Here is an 18,148-nt window from a genome sequence, read left to right as displayed (position 1 = left end):
GTAAACATTAGACCAAGGCGAACACGCCCCCAATGGGTGGGGCTATATCCCTACACATGTGGTCAGAAAAATAGAGACAGTAAAGACAAATTCAAATAAAAAAGAACCTCTAAACAGTTTTACAGTGTGTTTAAAAATATGTGTAGGCTTGGGAGAGAAAAGAAAAAAGGATAAAGGAAGTCCTTTAAAAAGAAATATAATAATAAATAAAAGCCACATAAAGATGGAAAATATACAGAGAATTTGGATACTGTATGTTATTGTGTTTTCTTTGAATTGTTTGACTGCTGAGGAAGGAGCAACAGCTGCTAAAAGACATTTGATTGTAAATGATGCTGGATTAATCCAATATACATATATATATATATATATATATATATTTTAAAAATACCTTGACTTCAAAATTTAAGTCAAAATATATTCTCTTTGGGAAAGAGGTTCTGTTTTTATTTCCACAGGAAATGAGGAGCTGTGGATTCATTCTGGGTTAGGAGAAATCAGGTTTGATTAAGAAAGATCCCCTGAAAAATCTCTGTAGGAGCGGGTGGCCCAGATGATCCAATCTCAGAGAACCACTGTTGCAGTTTCCTCTGAGTTCTACATCTAGAAAGTCTCAAGGTGGCTGGTTGAGGTGGAACAGCCTCACATAATTCTACAGTCAGGATTTGATCATAATCCTAAATTTTCTCAGTGTACCCCCAATCAACAGGAAGTAGCTTAGAAAACCATGCCCACATTCCCCCCAAAAATGGATTATGGATGTTTGGCTTTCTTTAGAGTGTTGGTTACAAGTTGTTATGGATAAAGACCAGGGAAAAAGCTAAACAAAGGAGATTAGATTCAGAATTCTTGTTGTGAAAAGGAAAATGCTGCGGGATAAGGCACTGTAAAGATTTGTCACTGTAAAGATTTGTCACTCATATTAGCTTAATAAAATGTTAATTGGCCAGTACTCATGCAGGAAGTACAGGTGGAGCAATAGCACTAGCAGAATTCTGGGAAGAGGAAAAGCAGAGATGCAGTCACAAGCCAGATGCAGAGGAAGCAGGATGAGAATGCCTTACTGAGAGAAGGTACTAAGCCACATAGCTAATCATAGTTAAAAATTATGGGTTAATTTAAGTTGTAAAGAGCTACTTAGTAATAAACCTGAACAATTTGTCAAACAGTGCGTAACTAATATTAAGCGTCTGAGTGATTATTTTAAGAGCAGCTGCAGGACCAGGCAAAGCGAGAAAACTTCAGTTATAGGAGGAGACTGGAACTCAGCCTCTGAGAATCATAAAGCAAGAACTCTAGTGACTGGCTGCTCTGATTCTCTGATCTTTAGGCAAGCTGCACAAATAAAATATCACCACAAATGAGTATTATTTGTAAAATGCCATAATTTTCTGAACCTGTATAACAGTATAGTGCTGCAGAAAACATATGGCCCTCAAGCCTGGGGTGTGAGTTTTTTATGACTTTTACAAATACCTGCTCTTGGGGAAAGCCACTTCCTTGTTTCAAAGTTCAGTTTGCTAGTCCAGAAATTTATATTAAATGAGACCAGGGAATTCCAAGAATTGGTGATAAATTATGAGACCATCTTATATACTCCTTGTGCTTTATTTAGTAACTAAATAATTAGCTCTCTATATAATATTCTCAATTAATGAGTTTGTACATTTTATTTGTTAATTACCATTGACAAATTGCCCACTGTTTTTAGGATAACTTTCAACATGAACAAAAAATAAAACATCTCCATCTGTCCATTGGCACAACAAACAATGTTTTTCAGCAGAGTAGTGAGAAGCTAAATTTCAATTGTACATCTCTACCCAACATCCTGGAAGTAGAAGGCCAGTATATCATCCCTATCCTAGCAGGCTGGTTCAGGGTCTGTGCTCATTGAAAATTCACCAGCATATTTTGAACACAAAAGTGTTCTTCCTATTTTAAAGATATTTTTAGTTCTTCATTAATAAATATGACATGTTTACTCTTTAAAATATGTATAGATTACTCTTGAAAATCAAGAAACACAATTTACTCTGTGCCTATGATTTAATACTACCTCAAGCACTTAATAACCTGGGTGTATATTGACCTTGATGTGTGACCTTCCCTAGTCCTGGTAACATTCCTCTCCCAGATAGTAAGAGCCACACCCAGAGGACAGTGGAACACTGTGCCCTGGAGCTTGTGTTCCCCAGACTCTTACTTTAAAAAAATTATGGAGTTGAATGGATAAAAAGCCATCCAGTTTTTTAGGCATTAGGCCAAATAAACATGGAAAATGTCCATTGAAGTGTCTAGAACATCATGCTCGTTTCCTTCACAGGTGGTCAGAATCTCACAGACGGAGCTACAAGACACAACACCCAACCTTACACATGTTATTTATCAGAGACTATTTTATTTCCATGTGTGTCCATGTGCACATGTTGAGGGGAGTACACACTTGCCAACTGCATGCATGTGGAGGTCAGGCCAGCTTTCAAGAGTTGGTTCTAATTTTCCATGTTGAGATAAAGTCTCTCTTTCTATTTCTGCCTGTGTGCAGCAGACTGCAGGCTGCTGGTTCACATGACTTTCCAGTGGAGAAGCAGTCATGGTTGTAAATGCCGAAGCCAACACATTGCTTCTTACATTCAAAGCACTAGGGAGGAATGGGAAAAATTCAACTAGATTTGGCATCTCAACTCTACATTATAATTCCTGATTCTGAAAACTCCAGATATGCCAGAGTCCCAGACTCAGAAGTCAACAGGAAATGACAATGGGTGAAGCAGAGAGAGTCACTGAAAAAGCCAGCTTTGCTTTCTCTCCTGTGAGAGAGAAAAAGGATTCCGTATGATGGTAGCAATAATAATAAGGATGATGATAGTGCCGCGATGGTAAGACATGGCACTGGTCACAGGCCTTCATCTCAGAACACTGAGGCAGGGCCCTGTGATGTGGGAGTGTAGCCTTGTCTAAGCAGATATGGCACAGCTGGCTCCATCCACTGAGGCCACTCAACAACGTGTTCCCAAGAGCAAGGCATCTAGATGTGCGTTCAGAACTAAAATTTGAATTGCTTATCTTAATCCTGTGCCAATAAAACCAGCAGCTTCTGTATTGTTGAATCTCATCCCAAGACTCTTGAAAACCACAGTGGCTTTTTCCTGGCACATTAAAGCTTCTCTCTCAATCATTGTGACAAGTTTTAGCTTGTAGCTGTCAGTTCCTAAAAGCCAAGAGGTACAGGTTGCTCTCTCCATGAGCTGCTGCTAAATGGCGTCATGACGCCACTGACACAGCTAGACTGGCCTTAACTTTGGTTCCCAATTGTCCACAACTGGAGAGAGAAACAGCTGTCTTTTTTTTTCCAGAGGCAAACAAGAGTGGCAAAGCAAGCATTGCTCTGATTTGGCAAAGGACACTTTTGGAACCATGTAATTTAACTCACTTTGAAGGTATAATTCAATCTTTCAACCTCCTGTGTGTGCCCCTGAGCAGCTGGTGAGACCTGGGCAATGTTCTTTCTACAACAATGGCATTTATTGTTTTCTCTTCTGGGTGAGGAACAGCCAGGGCTTTGTCCCCTCCCATAACAGTAATGTGCCCTCAGCCCGAAAGCTGCAGAACCTGCATCGTTAGCAGGACACCTGCAGGAACATTTCACTCGCTGGGGACTAAGGCCAATGTAAGAATTATCCATGCAATCCAAAATTAAACCAGACCGATATAATTCCAGTCTACCATGTCACCAAGGGAGGAAGGATTTCAGAAGTCGGTGTCATGTAATCCAAGACAGCAGGAAGTCACCACTTCATTGATTACAGTATAACTAAGACAATCTTTCTCGGTCCGTGCAGCTGCGGTTTCTGTTGATGTCTGTGGCTCCTAATGCCACCAATGTTGAGAAGATAGGGCTGTACAGAGTTGGCCCCGCTGCTCACTGGCTGCAACACTAAGGAGAACTGGTCCTGCCCCTCACTGGCTGAAGCACTCGGGAAACAGGGCCCTCCACTCACCTGGGCAGCACAGCCAAGTTGACCCTGGAGACAGGGGTGTGGGTGATCCTGACCTGAGGGCATAAGAAAAGCATAGCTGGTATCACCTCCCTTGTAATGGTGGTGGGAGTGAGGAAAAGATGCCTTCCCCCTCACCAGCTGCAGCACTCGGGAAAGTGGGCCCTTCACCTCCCCTGGGCAGCACAGCAGAGCTGACCGTATTGATGAGGGTGTGCGTGAATGGCCCTGCGCCTCATCTGCCATATGGTGGTGTGGGTGAGGGAGAGATGCCCTCCCACCCCTCACCACCTGTGGTGGGTGGGAGAGCTGTCCCTGCCCATCATCAGCTGCAGCACTCGGGAGAGAGAGCCCTGCACCTCCCCTGGGCAGCACAGCAGAGTCCAGGTGTGGGAGAGCAAACCCTGAGGGTGTGAATGCAGCAGAACTGCCCCACCCCTTGGTCATTGCTGTAAAGTGTGAACTAGCTGGGGCAATTCTGGAGAGCTCACCCTGGTGGTGAGAATGGGGGAAAGCTAGTGGGCTGACCAACCCTGCAACTACCCAAGGTCAGAACCTCAACATTCACCGCGTCTATGACCTGTGAGAGCATATGAAGGTACCACTCCTGCAGACCCAAAGCTGCAGGATTTCCATGACACAGGGTAACAGCAGGATATCAGTGAGGGCCCAGCATCCACTGGGGAGTAGAAACCGGAAGTCTCTAAGTAGACGGATGACTCTGCCATGAACACTTGCACGTAAAGATATAAAGATATATGGATAAAAGTTACTGCATGACTCACTGTTCACACTACAGCTTCCATGATGAGATTTTTTTTCTTTCTTTTCTTTTTTCCTTTTTTTCTCTTAAATTTTATTTTATTTTCATGGGGGTGGTTGGGGTGATGCAAGAGTAGAGAATAGATATGAAGGGATGGGGAAAGAAATAAGATCGAGATGCATGATGTTAAAGACACAAGAAATAAATAAAAAGAAAGTTAAAAATAAAAATAAATCTTTAAAAAAAGAAGACATCTTGACTTTAAAGTTTATTCCCCTTCATCCAGGGTGTATAAATAGGGCCACTGTTAAGCCATAAGAACCTTTGAAGAGCCAAGCAATGCAGTGAGCAAAGATGAAGCTGTTTGTGAACTCGACACCTGGATACGATTGCCCTTCTCTTGCCCAGGAGTGGATGATGAACTCTAGGGAAGAACTAAATAACGAGGTTCCAGAAACTCGGCCAAGTCATGAGAGTGTTTGAGAGACAGATGTCATACATAATTGGTTATGTCATCTTCTGTTTCTTACTGAAAAGTCTCATGATCATGTTTCATTGGAGAATTTTAGAATAAGCCCTGTTCTTACATATATGTATTTTACCCATTAGGAGATACCTCCATTAGCGGCACATGGTTTTAATTCCCACAATATCAATTTAAACAGTACTGTTCAAAGTCATGGATTAAATTCAAGACAGCCAGAGGAAACAATATAAAATTTTAAGACTTTTGCCCAAGACCATCTCAGTATGAATTTTCCTGCACTTTTATACTTTCGATAAATGTTCTTGATTCATTCACTTCAATCTCTTAAGTATGTACTGAGTATCTACCACATGCCTGGCACTGTTAGGACATAGAAATAAGGTGACAATTTCAGTAAGGCAAGACATGAAATGGGCACTTCATCACCTACTCTTCATTCCATAAGCCATACACATCTATTGTGGATGGGGTGGGGCTCAGTGAGAGAGGATTTGTGACGTGCTTTGGAAGTCCTATGGAAAACCAGGAGAGGTGGTGTTTATTACCACCGTGTAATGGGCACTGTACCGTGAATACTAACATGCATAAATTACAGTTGGTCTCTAGTGAGAGAAAATGTAGAGAAAACAGGAGAGATCTGCAGGGTTCAGTGGGCACACAGATATTTCAAAGCTCCTACACATGTACTCAACATGCTGATCAATAAAACGCATGACTTCTACCCAACTGAAAATCTCAGACCAACGTGAACTTCCTGACTTGAATGTCTGAGAAACCAGGAACTTATACCTTGAAAATAACAGCAAATCACACCAGCTGGTTCCTACGCATAATCTAAATATTTTCAGAGGTCTCCCCAATAGTAAATTTCATAAAGATGGTAAATAGCAAGCTTGGGGGCGGAGCTAGACCACAGCAGTGATGTAATGGGAAGGTAGATGCAGGACGGCAAGAGAATGAAACTGGAAAAACAAGTGAACATATTCTGAGGCAGGAATACTTGGCAGTGGTGTATTCCATAAGCAAATCACTAATTCTGAACCAATTAGTGCATTTTAAAATATAATTGATGGGTTAATATTACACAGAGAAAGACAGACTGATCAGGGCACTCTTCCTTCTGCAGAGAGAGAAAAGGACAGAGAGCATGCAAATGGACCAAGAAAATTGAAATTATTTTCTGATAAAGATGAAGCTTCTGTCCTCATTCTAGAGACAACACCATGGAGAGACTATTAGAGGAGGTAAATCTAAGAAAGAAAACTCATGATTCAAAAACTGTCACCGTCCTCAAGTTGTCAGTAGCGTAAGCATGAAGACGAACATCAAATGCCCAGTGCAGATCTCATTCCTTATCATCTTCTCAGAGACCAGTTGCCAAGCAGGTGAAGTAGTCAGTTACTGCAGCAGCATACAAATAAATTCATTACAATCTACTTGATATTCTTTGTATAAAAGTCAATTAAATTGTTTGATTCCAGGCAGAATACATAACTAGCTGGAAGTGTTTGTTTTTATTTGCTACTGGTGTTATTCATAACCTCACAAATTAGTAAACTTTATGGAACATGTTTGATTTAAAATGTAGGGGAAATGTATGGGTATGAAACTAGTGAATATTAACAGAAAATGTCAGGAATAGCAACTGTGCTTAACTTCACAGGGGAGATGTGCTTAGGGATGTATGTGGCATATATAACATGCTTATATAATTACTGTATACATATTCACCATGGTTCTATATTGTAATTATTAAAATTATCACAAGAAATTAGAGTTTTAAAGTTTAAATGTTTAATAAGTACTTGATTAATCTTATCAGTAGGGGCTGGAGAGATGGCTCAGTGGTTAAGAGCACTGGCTGCTATTCCAGAAGGCTGAATTCAATTCCCAGCACCCACAATGCCTTGCAACTGTCTGTTAAGTTCAGACCCAGAGGCTTCAATGCCATCTTCTGGCTTCTGCAGACACAGGGCATGTGCCACCCGTACGGATAAAACAGAAATGTTATAATAATAATAATAATAATTTTATTATTCTAAATTTCTATTCTAGCCTAGCGTAAATATTTAAACTCTATTTCATTTAAGGTAGATAATAAATTTTAATATTTTAGACAGGAATTTAACTTGTAATGTAAGATTTCCATCTTTAACAGAGAATGATTCCTTTTTCTTGCCTATAACTAAAAACCACTGATCATGCTTGCTTGAGTGTTTTCTTTCCTAGATAGCAATCAACTGTGTTGGTATTGTGAGTCAATAGCAGGCTGAGGAAGCGACAAGGGAGGCTCCAAAGAGCTGTGGGAATAAGGGCTTCTCCCATCCTAAAGCATGCCCAGATGCTCACTGGAAATGCCTACAGGTCAGAAAAGCCTGGAGAAGTGCTTAGCAGTGACAGGTAGAGTCAGAGGTGCAGATGTCCAAGCTCCTATCACATTAAACAATGACCTCATAGCTTTAGAATGGGTCCTCAATATTTCCTCTCATGCAATTAAATTCCCTGTCCACACCAGCCGTCTAAGGGAAACAGCCGAAGTCAGCGGTGCAAGAGAACCAATCAGAAAATGGCTTATTAAGTATGATGCTTGCTTCCCTCCTTTCGTCTCCTTTTTCAAACTTTGAAACCAATGGTGTGTTTATTGGAACTTCTAACAAATAAGAATCAGAAAAGGAGAAACTAAAATAACCAGCTTCCACTAAATGTGAGGGACCAATAACTTTATCAAGGCAAAGATCTCAGGAACATGATTTTTAAAATCCTCAATATTATCTGTTATTTTAAGGATCTGTGCAATTTTATCCCTTATAGGTATATCCACATATACTTAGGACTACAAAAAGAGAAAGGAAGGAAGGAAGGAAGGAAGGAAGGAAGGAAGGAAGGAAGGAAGGAAGGAAGGAAGGAAGGAAGAAAAAAGGCATTGTGGTGGTTTGGATAAGAATGGCCCTCACAGGCTCATATATTTAGATGTTTGCTTCCCCAGTGGTGGAACTTTTTAGGAAGTATTAGAGGGTTGGGAAGTGTGGCCTTGTTAAAAGAGGTGTCTTACCTGTAGTTGCTTTGAGGTTTCAAATACTTACACCAGACTCAGTCTCGCCCTCTCTGAGTCCTGCCTGTGGATGTGTGCTATGTTTTCCTGCCTGGCACCATGCTCCTCACCATGACACCTCTGAAACTGTAAGCAAATCCGCATTAAATTGTTCTTCTCTAAGTTGCCTTGGCCATGATGTCACCTCACAGCAATGTAACAGTAACTAAGACATACACCAAAATAGATCACTCGTGCCCACTTCAAAACTGATCTACAAAGAAAAAATCAGAAACTCAAAAAAAAAAAAAAACCCGAGTATTAGGTAGTATGTCTCATACGTCATTGACTAGAACATACTTTTCTATTATGAAACTACCTGAAATACATAGTTCTGAATACCAACAAACATAATGGAAACGCTAAGGACACTCAAGAGAAGCTCACATCCTCTGCCAAAGCTTCTCAGAAATGTTTAAGGCTTATGATTATGGTACAATCACAACCAATAAAATGCAAAATAAAATAAATCAAAGAAAACTAGAAAAATTCAGCCATATATATTTGAAGAAGGATTCAACAGTCTACTCTCCGAGAGGCTGGAAAAGAGCACAGCAATTGCTAGAATCCAATAGGACTTCCCAAAATGTACTAATCCAACAATGGCTTCTTTTCTCAGCAGTTGTACTCGTGCAAGAGAAAGTCATAGGCTACCCACGGGCACAAAAGAATCATCCAGAAACAACTGAGCACCTCAATTCTGTCACTCATTCTCAATCTCTTGGAACAGTATTCTGGTATGTCACTGTAAAAAGCTCTCCAGTGGATCTGATGACACTAACACATTGTCAGTTCATAAAAAATCATCTGTGAACCACAGATATATGCTGATATTTTAGGTTTGGAAACATAATTGACAAGGTACATAGGGTGCAACTGAAGAAAAGAAAATACCAGAAATAAGATGACAAGGACTAGATTTATGGATCAGTTGTTCCATATCTCAATGAATAAATTCTCTCGCCAAGTGTGCATCTGTCAAAGGCCATCACAGGCTTGGCCGATCCTTCGGTGAAAGACACTGCTATTCTGCAGCAGCAGTCTTGGAATGAGGTCTCTGGCAGCAGCCACAGGGCCTTGTCCTTGCGTCTTACCAGACACTTTAATAAGTATTTATGCAACAACAAAAAAGTCTGATTGTAACTGGTTCAACTAAATGAAATAGTACACATAAATTGGAATTATTTTTTTTAATTCTAAGACAACTGGAGATATTGTTTATAAATATAAATACTAGACATAAAAATATACTTATTTGAAAAAGGAAAGATGATGTTTGTAAGCATGAGATTTGTGGTAGTTTGAGTGAAAATGGCACATAGGATGTGGCTTTGTTGGAGGAAGCACGTCACTGAAGGGTGGGCGTTAGAGTTTTAGATACTCTAGTCAGGTCTAGTGTCACTCTCTCTTCCGACTGCTTGCCAATCCAGATGTAAAACTTTTGGCAACCTCTCCAGCACCATGTCTGCCTGTGTTGGCAAGCATCCTGCCATGATGAAAATGGACTAAACTTCTGAACTGTAAGCCAGCTCCAATTAAATGCTTTCCTTTAGAAGAGCAGCCATGGTCATAGTGTCTCTTCACTGCCATAGAAACCCTAAGACAAGAATTTTACAATTTTATTTATTATTTTCTCTCTCTAGCATGTGTGTGTGAGGATGCGTGTGGGTGTGATACATAAGTGTAGACACACATGCTATGGTGCATGTGTGGAGGTCAGACAACAACTTTTGCAAGTCGTCTTTCTCCCTTACAGCCATGTGAAGCCCTCTATTTAATCCAGAAAAACAAACAACAACAAAAAAAAATTAAGAAACATCCAAGAAAACAAAAAACCTGTTTCACTCCATGCTGTACAGTCCCCAAGCATGTGACTGAGAGTATAAGTTTTATAGAGTCCCTTTCGGGGAAAGGGAGGAACACGGAATGAGGGGAAAGAGATTTCTAAATAACAGCTTATGTGGGTGGGGTTCAAGTAACACTTTGCATGAATACTGATTAGTATTCTCATTACACACCTCAGTTTTCTTCAAGAGCTAGCATACTGAGAGTAGCACAAACCAATAAGATACCAGAAAGTCAAGAAAGCAACATGTGGTAGTGGCTGGTTGTAACGAGTATGAGAAAACAGGAGAACTTCCGTAATCTGAAGGAGTCCTGGAACCAGGAGAACCAGACACTGCTCACACAAGCCAAGCCCGGAGATCGAGATGCCCAACAGCAGATGAACAGAGAGTGAACCTGTGGCGTGCCTACTGTGCCAGTCTGCACAGCATCACTGTGATGAGAATACCCGAGAAAACCAACCTGAAGGAGGCAAGGACTCTTCAGTTCAGTTTCAGACTATGGTCCACAGTCTCCATTACTCAGGACCTACAGCCAGGCTGGACGTTATGGCAGAGGGGCGCGAGACCTAGAGTCTGACCACTTCATGACAACCGATAAAGACAGAACTCCCAAGTGTGCACCCCAACGACTGGTACTCTTCAACGATGCCCCACCTACTGAGTTCCCATTCGCTTCCAACAGCCAATCAAATGAGCTCCATCAGTGGAGAAATCCACAGAGAAGGTCAGAGAACTAATTTTCCCCAAATCCCAAAGCCCACTTTGCACATTGCTAAACCAAACCTTTATTACCATGTTGCGTTTGGAGAATATCTAAATATAAAGAACATATACACCAGAGGGTGTTGCCGTGCAGAAGGAAAGTCTCTCAAATGCAAGCATATGGGTTGAAGTGAAAAATTTCATATTAAGCAAAATAAGCTACACAGAGAAAAATATTATCTCATGCTTGTACTGATATGGAAACAAAACAAATGCATTGAAAGTAGAGATGGAGCTATGGCGTAGGGAGAGAAACTGGAGAGAAGACACGGAAAAGAGTTTTGCACTCACCAAAACTGATTATTGTATATAAATTTATATATATTAAAATAAGACAGTGAAACATACTAATGTGCATAATTAATGTGCATCATTTTTATCAATAATAAAGATCATAAGACTAGTATGAACTTCCTTAAGAAGCTAACTTAGGGTGCTAATGAAGGCCCATGAGGAGCTCCTCAAACATTTCTTCTGGAGGAAACAGAGGGAGTAGAAAGTAGAGAATTCTCATCCAGGTTTCAGAATGACAGCAGAAGGAGAAACGATGGGAAGAAAACAATAGCAGTTAGTCCCTCCAGCTTAGTGGCTCCAGAAATAGCAAGTCATCGCTTCTTAAGTGTAGCGGCTATCAGAATCATCGAGTGTGCTCCAAGTTCAGAGTGTGGAACCTAACGAGGGGCTCCTAAATTAGAATCCCCAGGGGGCACCTAGGAGTGAGCATTTTAATAATCCAGAAAGAACTCCAACACCATGGTCCAAGAGTCGCATCCTTTCTCTCCAGAAAGGAGGTCATGAGCTAAGCTGCCTCTCCCTGGAGACTTTCTCCCCGTCCTGCAGTCTGTGGCCGTCTCGCCTTACCCGAGCCTGAGTGCATTTGGCCTCACCGTCCTTCAGCCAGCGGACTCCTCGGTAACTCTCTTCACACCAAAGTCCCCAGGTCTTTGGTGGGAGAATTTAGTAAAGACAACTACCTAAAAAGTTAAATCAACAGTACAAAGGGCTCCTCGCATGAGATTAGAGTGGGCCCTGTCCACAGCCCACTCCAGAAGGACACCAGCCCAGTGCACTAGTCTGCATCCAGACTCCAAAAGGAAATTCAGCCTTGTGCATTCATAGCCCAAGCCCCGAAGTGAAATAGCTCGTTTCCATAGAGGACTCTGCTGGCAGGTTCACGTCCTCACACAGATCCTTGAGGAGGACGGTCAATGGCCCCTGCACCGTATTTCACTGGACACATGTAAAATGCCACTGAGGGGGGTTTTGCCCAAATCTGCTCAGCCTATCTTGCCCATTTCTATCAACATGCTCAATGCCTACGACCTCCAGATGACCCTCAACTGGATCACACCTTACATAATTACATACTTGGAGCTCCTGCTCCAAATGTGTGATTTGGGGCCCCAGGCCAGATAAGCAGCAGGGCCAGGACCAGACAGGAGAAGGAGCCAGGACAACACTCATCCAAGGGTCACCGTACCCTGTCCCAGGCATTGCAACAGCCTCCTTCTAGGCCCAGCACAGTAAGCCAGTCTTAGCACAAGAAAGGTCTTCAAGGGAAGAGAACGGGAAAGTTGAGGAAAGGGAGACGTGAAGAAGTGACTACTGTACTCGAATATATGAAATGAAATGGAGATTTACTCAGCGCTGTGACAAAATTTAAGCCAATTTCAACTAACATTGTTACAGACTGGGGCTGATATTTACTAAGCACTGAATGCTTCATAGAGTGATGTCGCCCATCCACACAGCTCTGAGTGTCTGTATTGTCACTGCCATATGAGAAGTAACTAGACAGGCTGGTGTGAGGACTGCTGCGGTTTAGATAAAATGGGACCCGAGGGGCAGCTGGGTCCCAGCACCAGAGGCCTCTGTGGCTCCCAGGCGGGTGAGAGACAGAGACAGGCAGGCATGCCATGCAGAGTGGGTTTGGATAGTTTATTCAGTAAAAGGAAAGGAAGGGGAAGAGGCAGAGAGGGAGAGAGAGAGAAAGAAACAGAGAATAAAGGGAGGGGAGGAGAAAGGAGGGGAAGGGAGGGAAAAGGAGGGAAGGGGAGGGGAAAGGAGGGGAGGGGAGGGAAGGGGAGGGGAAAGGAGGGGAGGGGAGGGAAGGGGAGGGAAGGGGAGGGGAAAGGAGGGGAAGGGAGGGGAAGGGAGGGGAAAGGAGCCCTGGCAGCAGCCACCTCTCCCAGAGAGACAGGGCAGAGAGCTGGGCTGGGAGCTGAAGGAAAATCCCCTTGCCTGGGATGAGGGGTGGGGGGAGTGGGCAGGGCTTGACTCTTAAAGGGACAGGACAGCCCATTACGAGGACTTTAACAAAGCAGGGCTGACAGCTCTAAAGCCCAAGCTTTGAGCTCCAACAGCAAATACTCTGTGTGAAATTATAATAGTTACATTGGAATACTATAGTTAAGCACAATCCCCAGCCACCTGTCTGGGATGTTATAAAAGAGACCTTAAGAAGAAATAAGAACAGACACCTCCAAAGGGTCTTGCCAAGTCAACGTGTCAGCTAGTTTGAAGTATGCTAAGATACCACCAACCTGGGACACCAAGAGTTAAATGCTTCCTTATCTCAAGGAAGTAAACAAATACTCATGGTCTTGGGGCCTGTGACAGGAAAGTCAGAAACCAGGGGAGAGGAGGAGAGCTGGTTCTTCCATCTCATTAACTTTTGAAAATTCCACCCAGAACTGGGCAACAGGGCAGAATCATCTGGAAGCCCTTTTGTTGAAAACCTGGTATCTGACTCCCATTCCAAGCAGTTAGCTCTGAATCCCTGGGAGCAGGACTCCAAGGCTCGGGTGGCTCCAATAGACAGGCAAAACTCCGAAGTAAGGAAAGAATTAAATGATGTTTTAATCCCAGCACTCGGGAGGCAGAGGCAGGTGGATCTCCGTGAGTTCGAGACCAGCTTAGAACTCCATTGATGCCCACTAAACTTGAGAAGTTAATGATTTGATATTTAACGAGCTGGTAAATTGGAAGGACTGTTTCCTTTCTATTTTCCTTCTGTTATTATCCATAAACTTGAATGAGAAATCTCTACTTCTCACGTCCTTATTTTACTCCAGAAGAAACATTTGAGGAGCTTCTCATGGGACCTCATAAGTACCCTGAGCTAGTTTCTTAAGGAAGTTCATACGGTTCTTATTATACAGATTATTTGGCATGTAGTTCAGAGCTTGGGCTTCAGAGAAGCCCACCCTTGTTTGACTTATTGTCTTCACTGTTATATAGAGAATTCCAAGTCTCAAAAAAAAAATTAAAAAAAAAATAAAAGCTACTCATTTTACCAGTAACACCAAGCTGTCTTTGGGTATTCAAAATGCTGCCCAAGCTTCTGATGTTGTAGAGACATTCCTTATTGAAGAACTTGTAGTTTCTAATCTATGCTACCTGGCCATTCAGCTGGGATGCTGACACATTCGGTGGCTAGCTATAGAGGTAAAGCTTCCGCTGAAAATACACTGCATCTCTCTGATTATGGTGTAAATGACAGCTACTGTGTAGCCCGGGGACCTTTAGTGCTTGGTATTGTAGGGTCTTATTTTCCAATCTTTCGGAAAGTATTCTTAGTGGCTAAAGGAAGGGAATGACCATGTATCTAAGGAGTTATCTGGTTTATTTGGGGGACACAATACTTTGGATGGTGCTCCTATTGCATAGGCCTGTGACTGAATTCATTCCATAGCTTAGATTAAAGATGGTCTCATAGAAGCCAGTCCCTGCTCCCAGGGCCACTGGAGCCCAGGCCTGAGCTAACATCAGTGAACTCAGAAATCTAAATGATGATGAATCAATATTTACTCCAATTACTTGCTCACAAGTGGATCTGTAACTTCCTCGATTTAAGGAAGCTGGATTGGTACTTGGCATTCCCTTCAGATGTTCTGTCCTTGTTTGACATCTAAGCTTGTGATACACGTTAGTGCACCGTCACCTAGAGAACATTTCTGGAAGCCAATATAACCCATACTATGTTACACTTCATTCTCTGAAAGCCAATTCACATCTTTATAAATTCCTAGAAGTAGATGTCCAGTTTCTCATATTATTAAACAAATATTCATTGAGTTACCACTGGAAACAGAGGTACACACAGTTCCAAAGAAATGACAAGGTGTCTGCGCTTTGAGGGACACTAAGCAAGTCCTAAGAGGGCACAACCAACTGAAGAGGAAGGGTGTTGTCACAGCATGAATACAGACTCTAGCCAACCATAATGGCGTGGTCTCTGTTTAGAAAATGCTGCCGAATAAGTTCCCAAAATACTTTTCAACATGGAATAAAAATAGAAACCAGTCCTTAGCTCTAAGCAGCACTGTATTGTGGCAAAAGTTAGAGACAATTACAGAGAAGAATGAAACTTGGTCTCTCCGTAGTGAATAACAAGAGCCTGTGTCAGGCCCTCTTCAGAGGTGGAGCTCTCCAGGTCAGCTCCAGGAGGCGTCCTGTTTCTCCTGCATTGAACAAAAGAGGCTTCACAAGGATGAGCTAATTCTTGCCAAGGCTTCCCTGTAACCAACCTGGACTGAGGGTGTGGCCCAAGAGTAGAGCACTTGCCTGGTATGCATGAGGTACTGGGTTCTGTCCTCAGTATCCCCAAGACCATAGAAGATGAAAACCAAAGATGGACAGAAGAGGATGGACACGAGGAGGAGGAGCAGGAGGAAGCTTCTTTCCTCCCCCAAATCATTGGCACGGTAAATGTAAGGCCCCGGTCTCTGGCCTCCATCTTTGCAGGTCCCATCCCTGTGCCCTTCAAAATCTTGACCACTCCCCCAGTCTGTTTAAACTGCTTCCCTGGAAAGTTTCCTCCTGGTTTCTTTTCCTTCCCCCTGGTGGTTGCATTAGTGGCCTCCGGTTCCCCCTCAGGGCCACCCAAGAGCGCAGGAATCCCATTAAACCTGGATATTTTTTAATTTGTCGTATTGTGATTTGGCTTGATTGGGATTTTTGCATTGGCAGAGAGCTCGCCTTAGGAAAAACTCCTAACAGTAAAGAAGCCAGATACGGGGTCACAAGTGTTCAGTTTGTCGATGAGCACCATTGCCATTTCTAGTGTGCAGGGTCCTCCACCGACCTGGGGTTAAGAGCGAACCGCCTCCTTTCCTCCCTGAGTTTTGTGCACACCGCACGTACTCTTGAGGCCTACTCCTACACAGAGAGGACGATGCCGAACGAACCGATGGACTCTGCCATGGAGCAAAAGGTTCATGGTGTGACAGGCTCTCAAGGGTCATTATTGACTCAAAGTCCTTTGTGTGTACTAAAAGCCAGTTAAGGAAACTTAATATTTAGTTCTTTGATTCTTCTTTAAGACTGCAGCTGTACAATAGGCAACTGAAGTTTTCAATAGCAGAGGAAGAAAATAAACCAGAGCATATTAGAACACACTTCACCATGTGCGGCTAGAATACAAACATACAGGAGAAAACTGGTACGTTCAGCGGTAGAGTCAACAGACCTGGGCTAGAAAGTGGTGAGCGAGGTGTAAATCCCAAGGGGGATCCAGAAAATGCAGTCACAAGCTAAACGTCCTTTGAATGCAATATTTTTAAAACTTCAAAAATAATATACAAAATTACAATGTGCAAAATATCACATGAAAATAATTTTAATAAAGAAGTACCACTAAAACCCAAGACAAGAGAAAATGATCAGTGATATTCATCCTAACTTTAAAGTTTTGATCGATTGAGTCATTTAAATATTACATACAAATGGTGCTCAGGGCGATTACTGGAATTTTTGGCGTTGAACATATTGCTTGCCTGGCAGGTGCCTGGCTCAGCTCGCCTCAATCACCAGGCCCTGGGGGTCAGGTCAGTTCCTAGAAAGGCAAACTAGATGGCCTGGGGGGACTCGCACATCTAGCTGGAGATTGTCCCCAGCGAAGGGCTGGGAGTGGGTGAGCGAGGCCCGGCCTGGGGCGGGTGCAGCCTACCTCGTTTGTTCTGGGAGCCGTGCTTCTTGGCTAGGGCGAGCTCCCTCTGGATTCGGCTCTCCAGGTACTCCTGCTTCTTGGCCAGCATCTCCTCGGTCTCCCTGAGGCGGGCCAGAGCCTCCTGGGGGCTGGGAGCCGCGCGGGCCCGAGAGGAGCGGGTCCCTCGAAATAACTTGCCCAACTTGCTCATGGCTGGGCAGTGGGGGGCGAGCGGCCCTGCGTGCTGGGGACAGGTGAGCCACACACCCAGCCGGACGCGCTCCGGGAGTCAACAAGTTGGCTAGGCAGGTGACACCCACTCTCGGGCATTTCCTGGCCCGGCTCGGCCCCGCCCTCGGATGGCCACCCGGGAGGAGGCAGGGCGGCCGGCGCCACAGCCCTCTGGGAGTCAGGGAGCCGAGAAAAGTTGGCCAGAAGTGAGGGACTGTTTTATCCACAGTAGGGACACATCCAGGAGCGACTGCCGAGAAAAATGACCCGAGAAAAGCAAACCCACGTTGCAAGGGCCTCTGACTGGCTCTGAAAGACTGTGGGCGTGAGTGCAGGTGGCCCACCTAGATATGCAAACTGCTTTTTTCAGAGTATGCGAGAGCTCGCAATATTTCCGACTCCAGTCTCTGTCTTAAGAAGAACATTCTGTCATGTTCCTCTAGGTGTGTGTCATGTCCAGGACACTAACTTGTCCCATCATGAAGGTGTGGGCTCAGAAGAGACTGGGCTTGCTTGAATGTCTCTGCATTTCTGTGATCCTGCAGGCTGATGTGCACTTGATTACCCTTTGGGATTAGATGATCTCCATAAGACTTCAAGAGGGCCGAAGATGGCAGTCACCACTTTTCTTAACCACAAGATTTTTTTTTCTTTTTAATTTTTTAAGGTATTTTCTTTTTTTTTTTATTGAAAAAAAAAATTTCTGCTTCCTCCCCGCCTCCCATTTCCCTCCCCCTCCTCCCGCCCCTCTCCCCCTCCACCCCACTCCTCTTTCCCTCCCTCTCCAGTCCCAAGAGCAGTCAGGGTTCCCTGCCCTGTGGAAAGTCCAAGGTCCTCCCCCCTCCATCCAGGTCTAGGAGGTGAACATCCAAACTGTCTAGGCTCCCACAAAGCCAGAACATGAAGTAGGATCAAAACCCCGTGCCATTGTCCTTGGCCTCTCATCAGCTCTCATTGTCCGCCATGTTCAGAGAGTCCGGTTTTATCCCATGCTTTTTCAGTCACAGTCCTAATGAGGAGCAGAAGGAGGGAGAACA

The 18,148-nt window shown here is 43.5% G+C and overlaps 1 protein-coding gene across 1 annotated transcript in view; it reads right to left on the bottom strand.

Moving 5' to 3' along the window:
* The window catches only part of Chmp4c (charged multivesicular body protein 4C), a 37,380-nt gene extending 20,219 nt beyond the window's left edge, over positions 1-17,161 (bottom strand). The window contains exon 1 of the mRNA XM_057790722.1: positions 16,902-17,161. Within this exon, the coding sequence (XP_057646705.1) occupies positions 16,902-17,091 (190 nt within the window). The 5' untranslated portion in view covers positions 17,092-17,161. The remainder of the gene's footprint in view (positions 1-16,901) is intronic.
* Between the last annotated feature and the right edge of the window lie 987 nt (positions 17,162-18,148).

The sequence above is a fragment of the Chionomys nivalis genome, chromosome 16, assembly GCF_950005125.1.
Source record: "Chionomys nivalis chromosome 16, mChiNiv1.1, whole genome shotgun sequence".
In the NCBI taxonomy this organism is placed as follows: domain Eukaryota; kingdom Metazoa; phylum Chordata; class Mammalia; order Rodentia; family Cricetidae; genus Chionomys; species Chionomys nivalis.
Note: the sequence above shows the minus strand (reverse complement) of the source record. Positions and strands in the feature narration are given on the sequence as shown.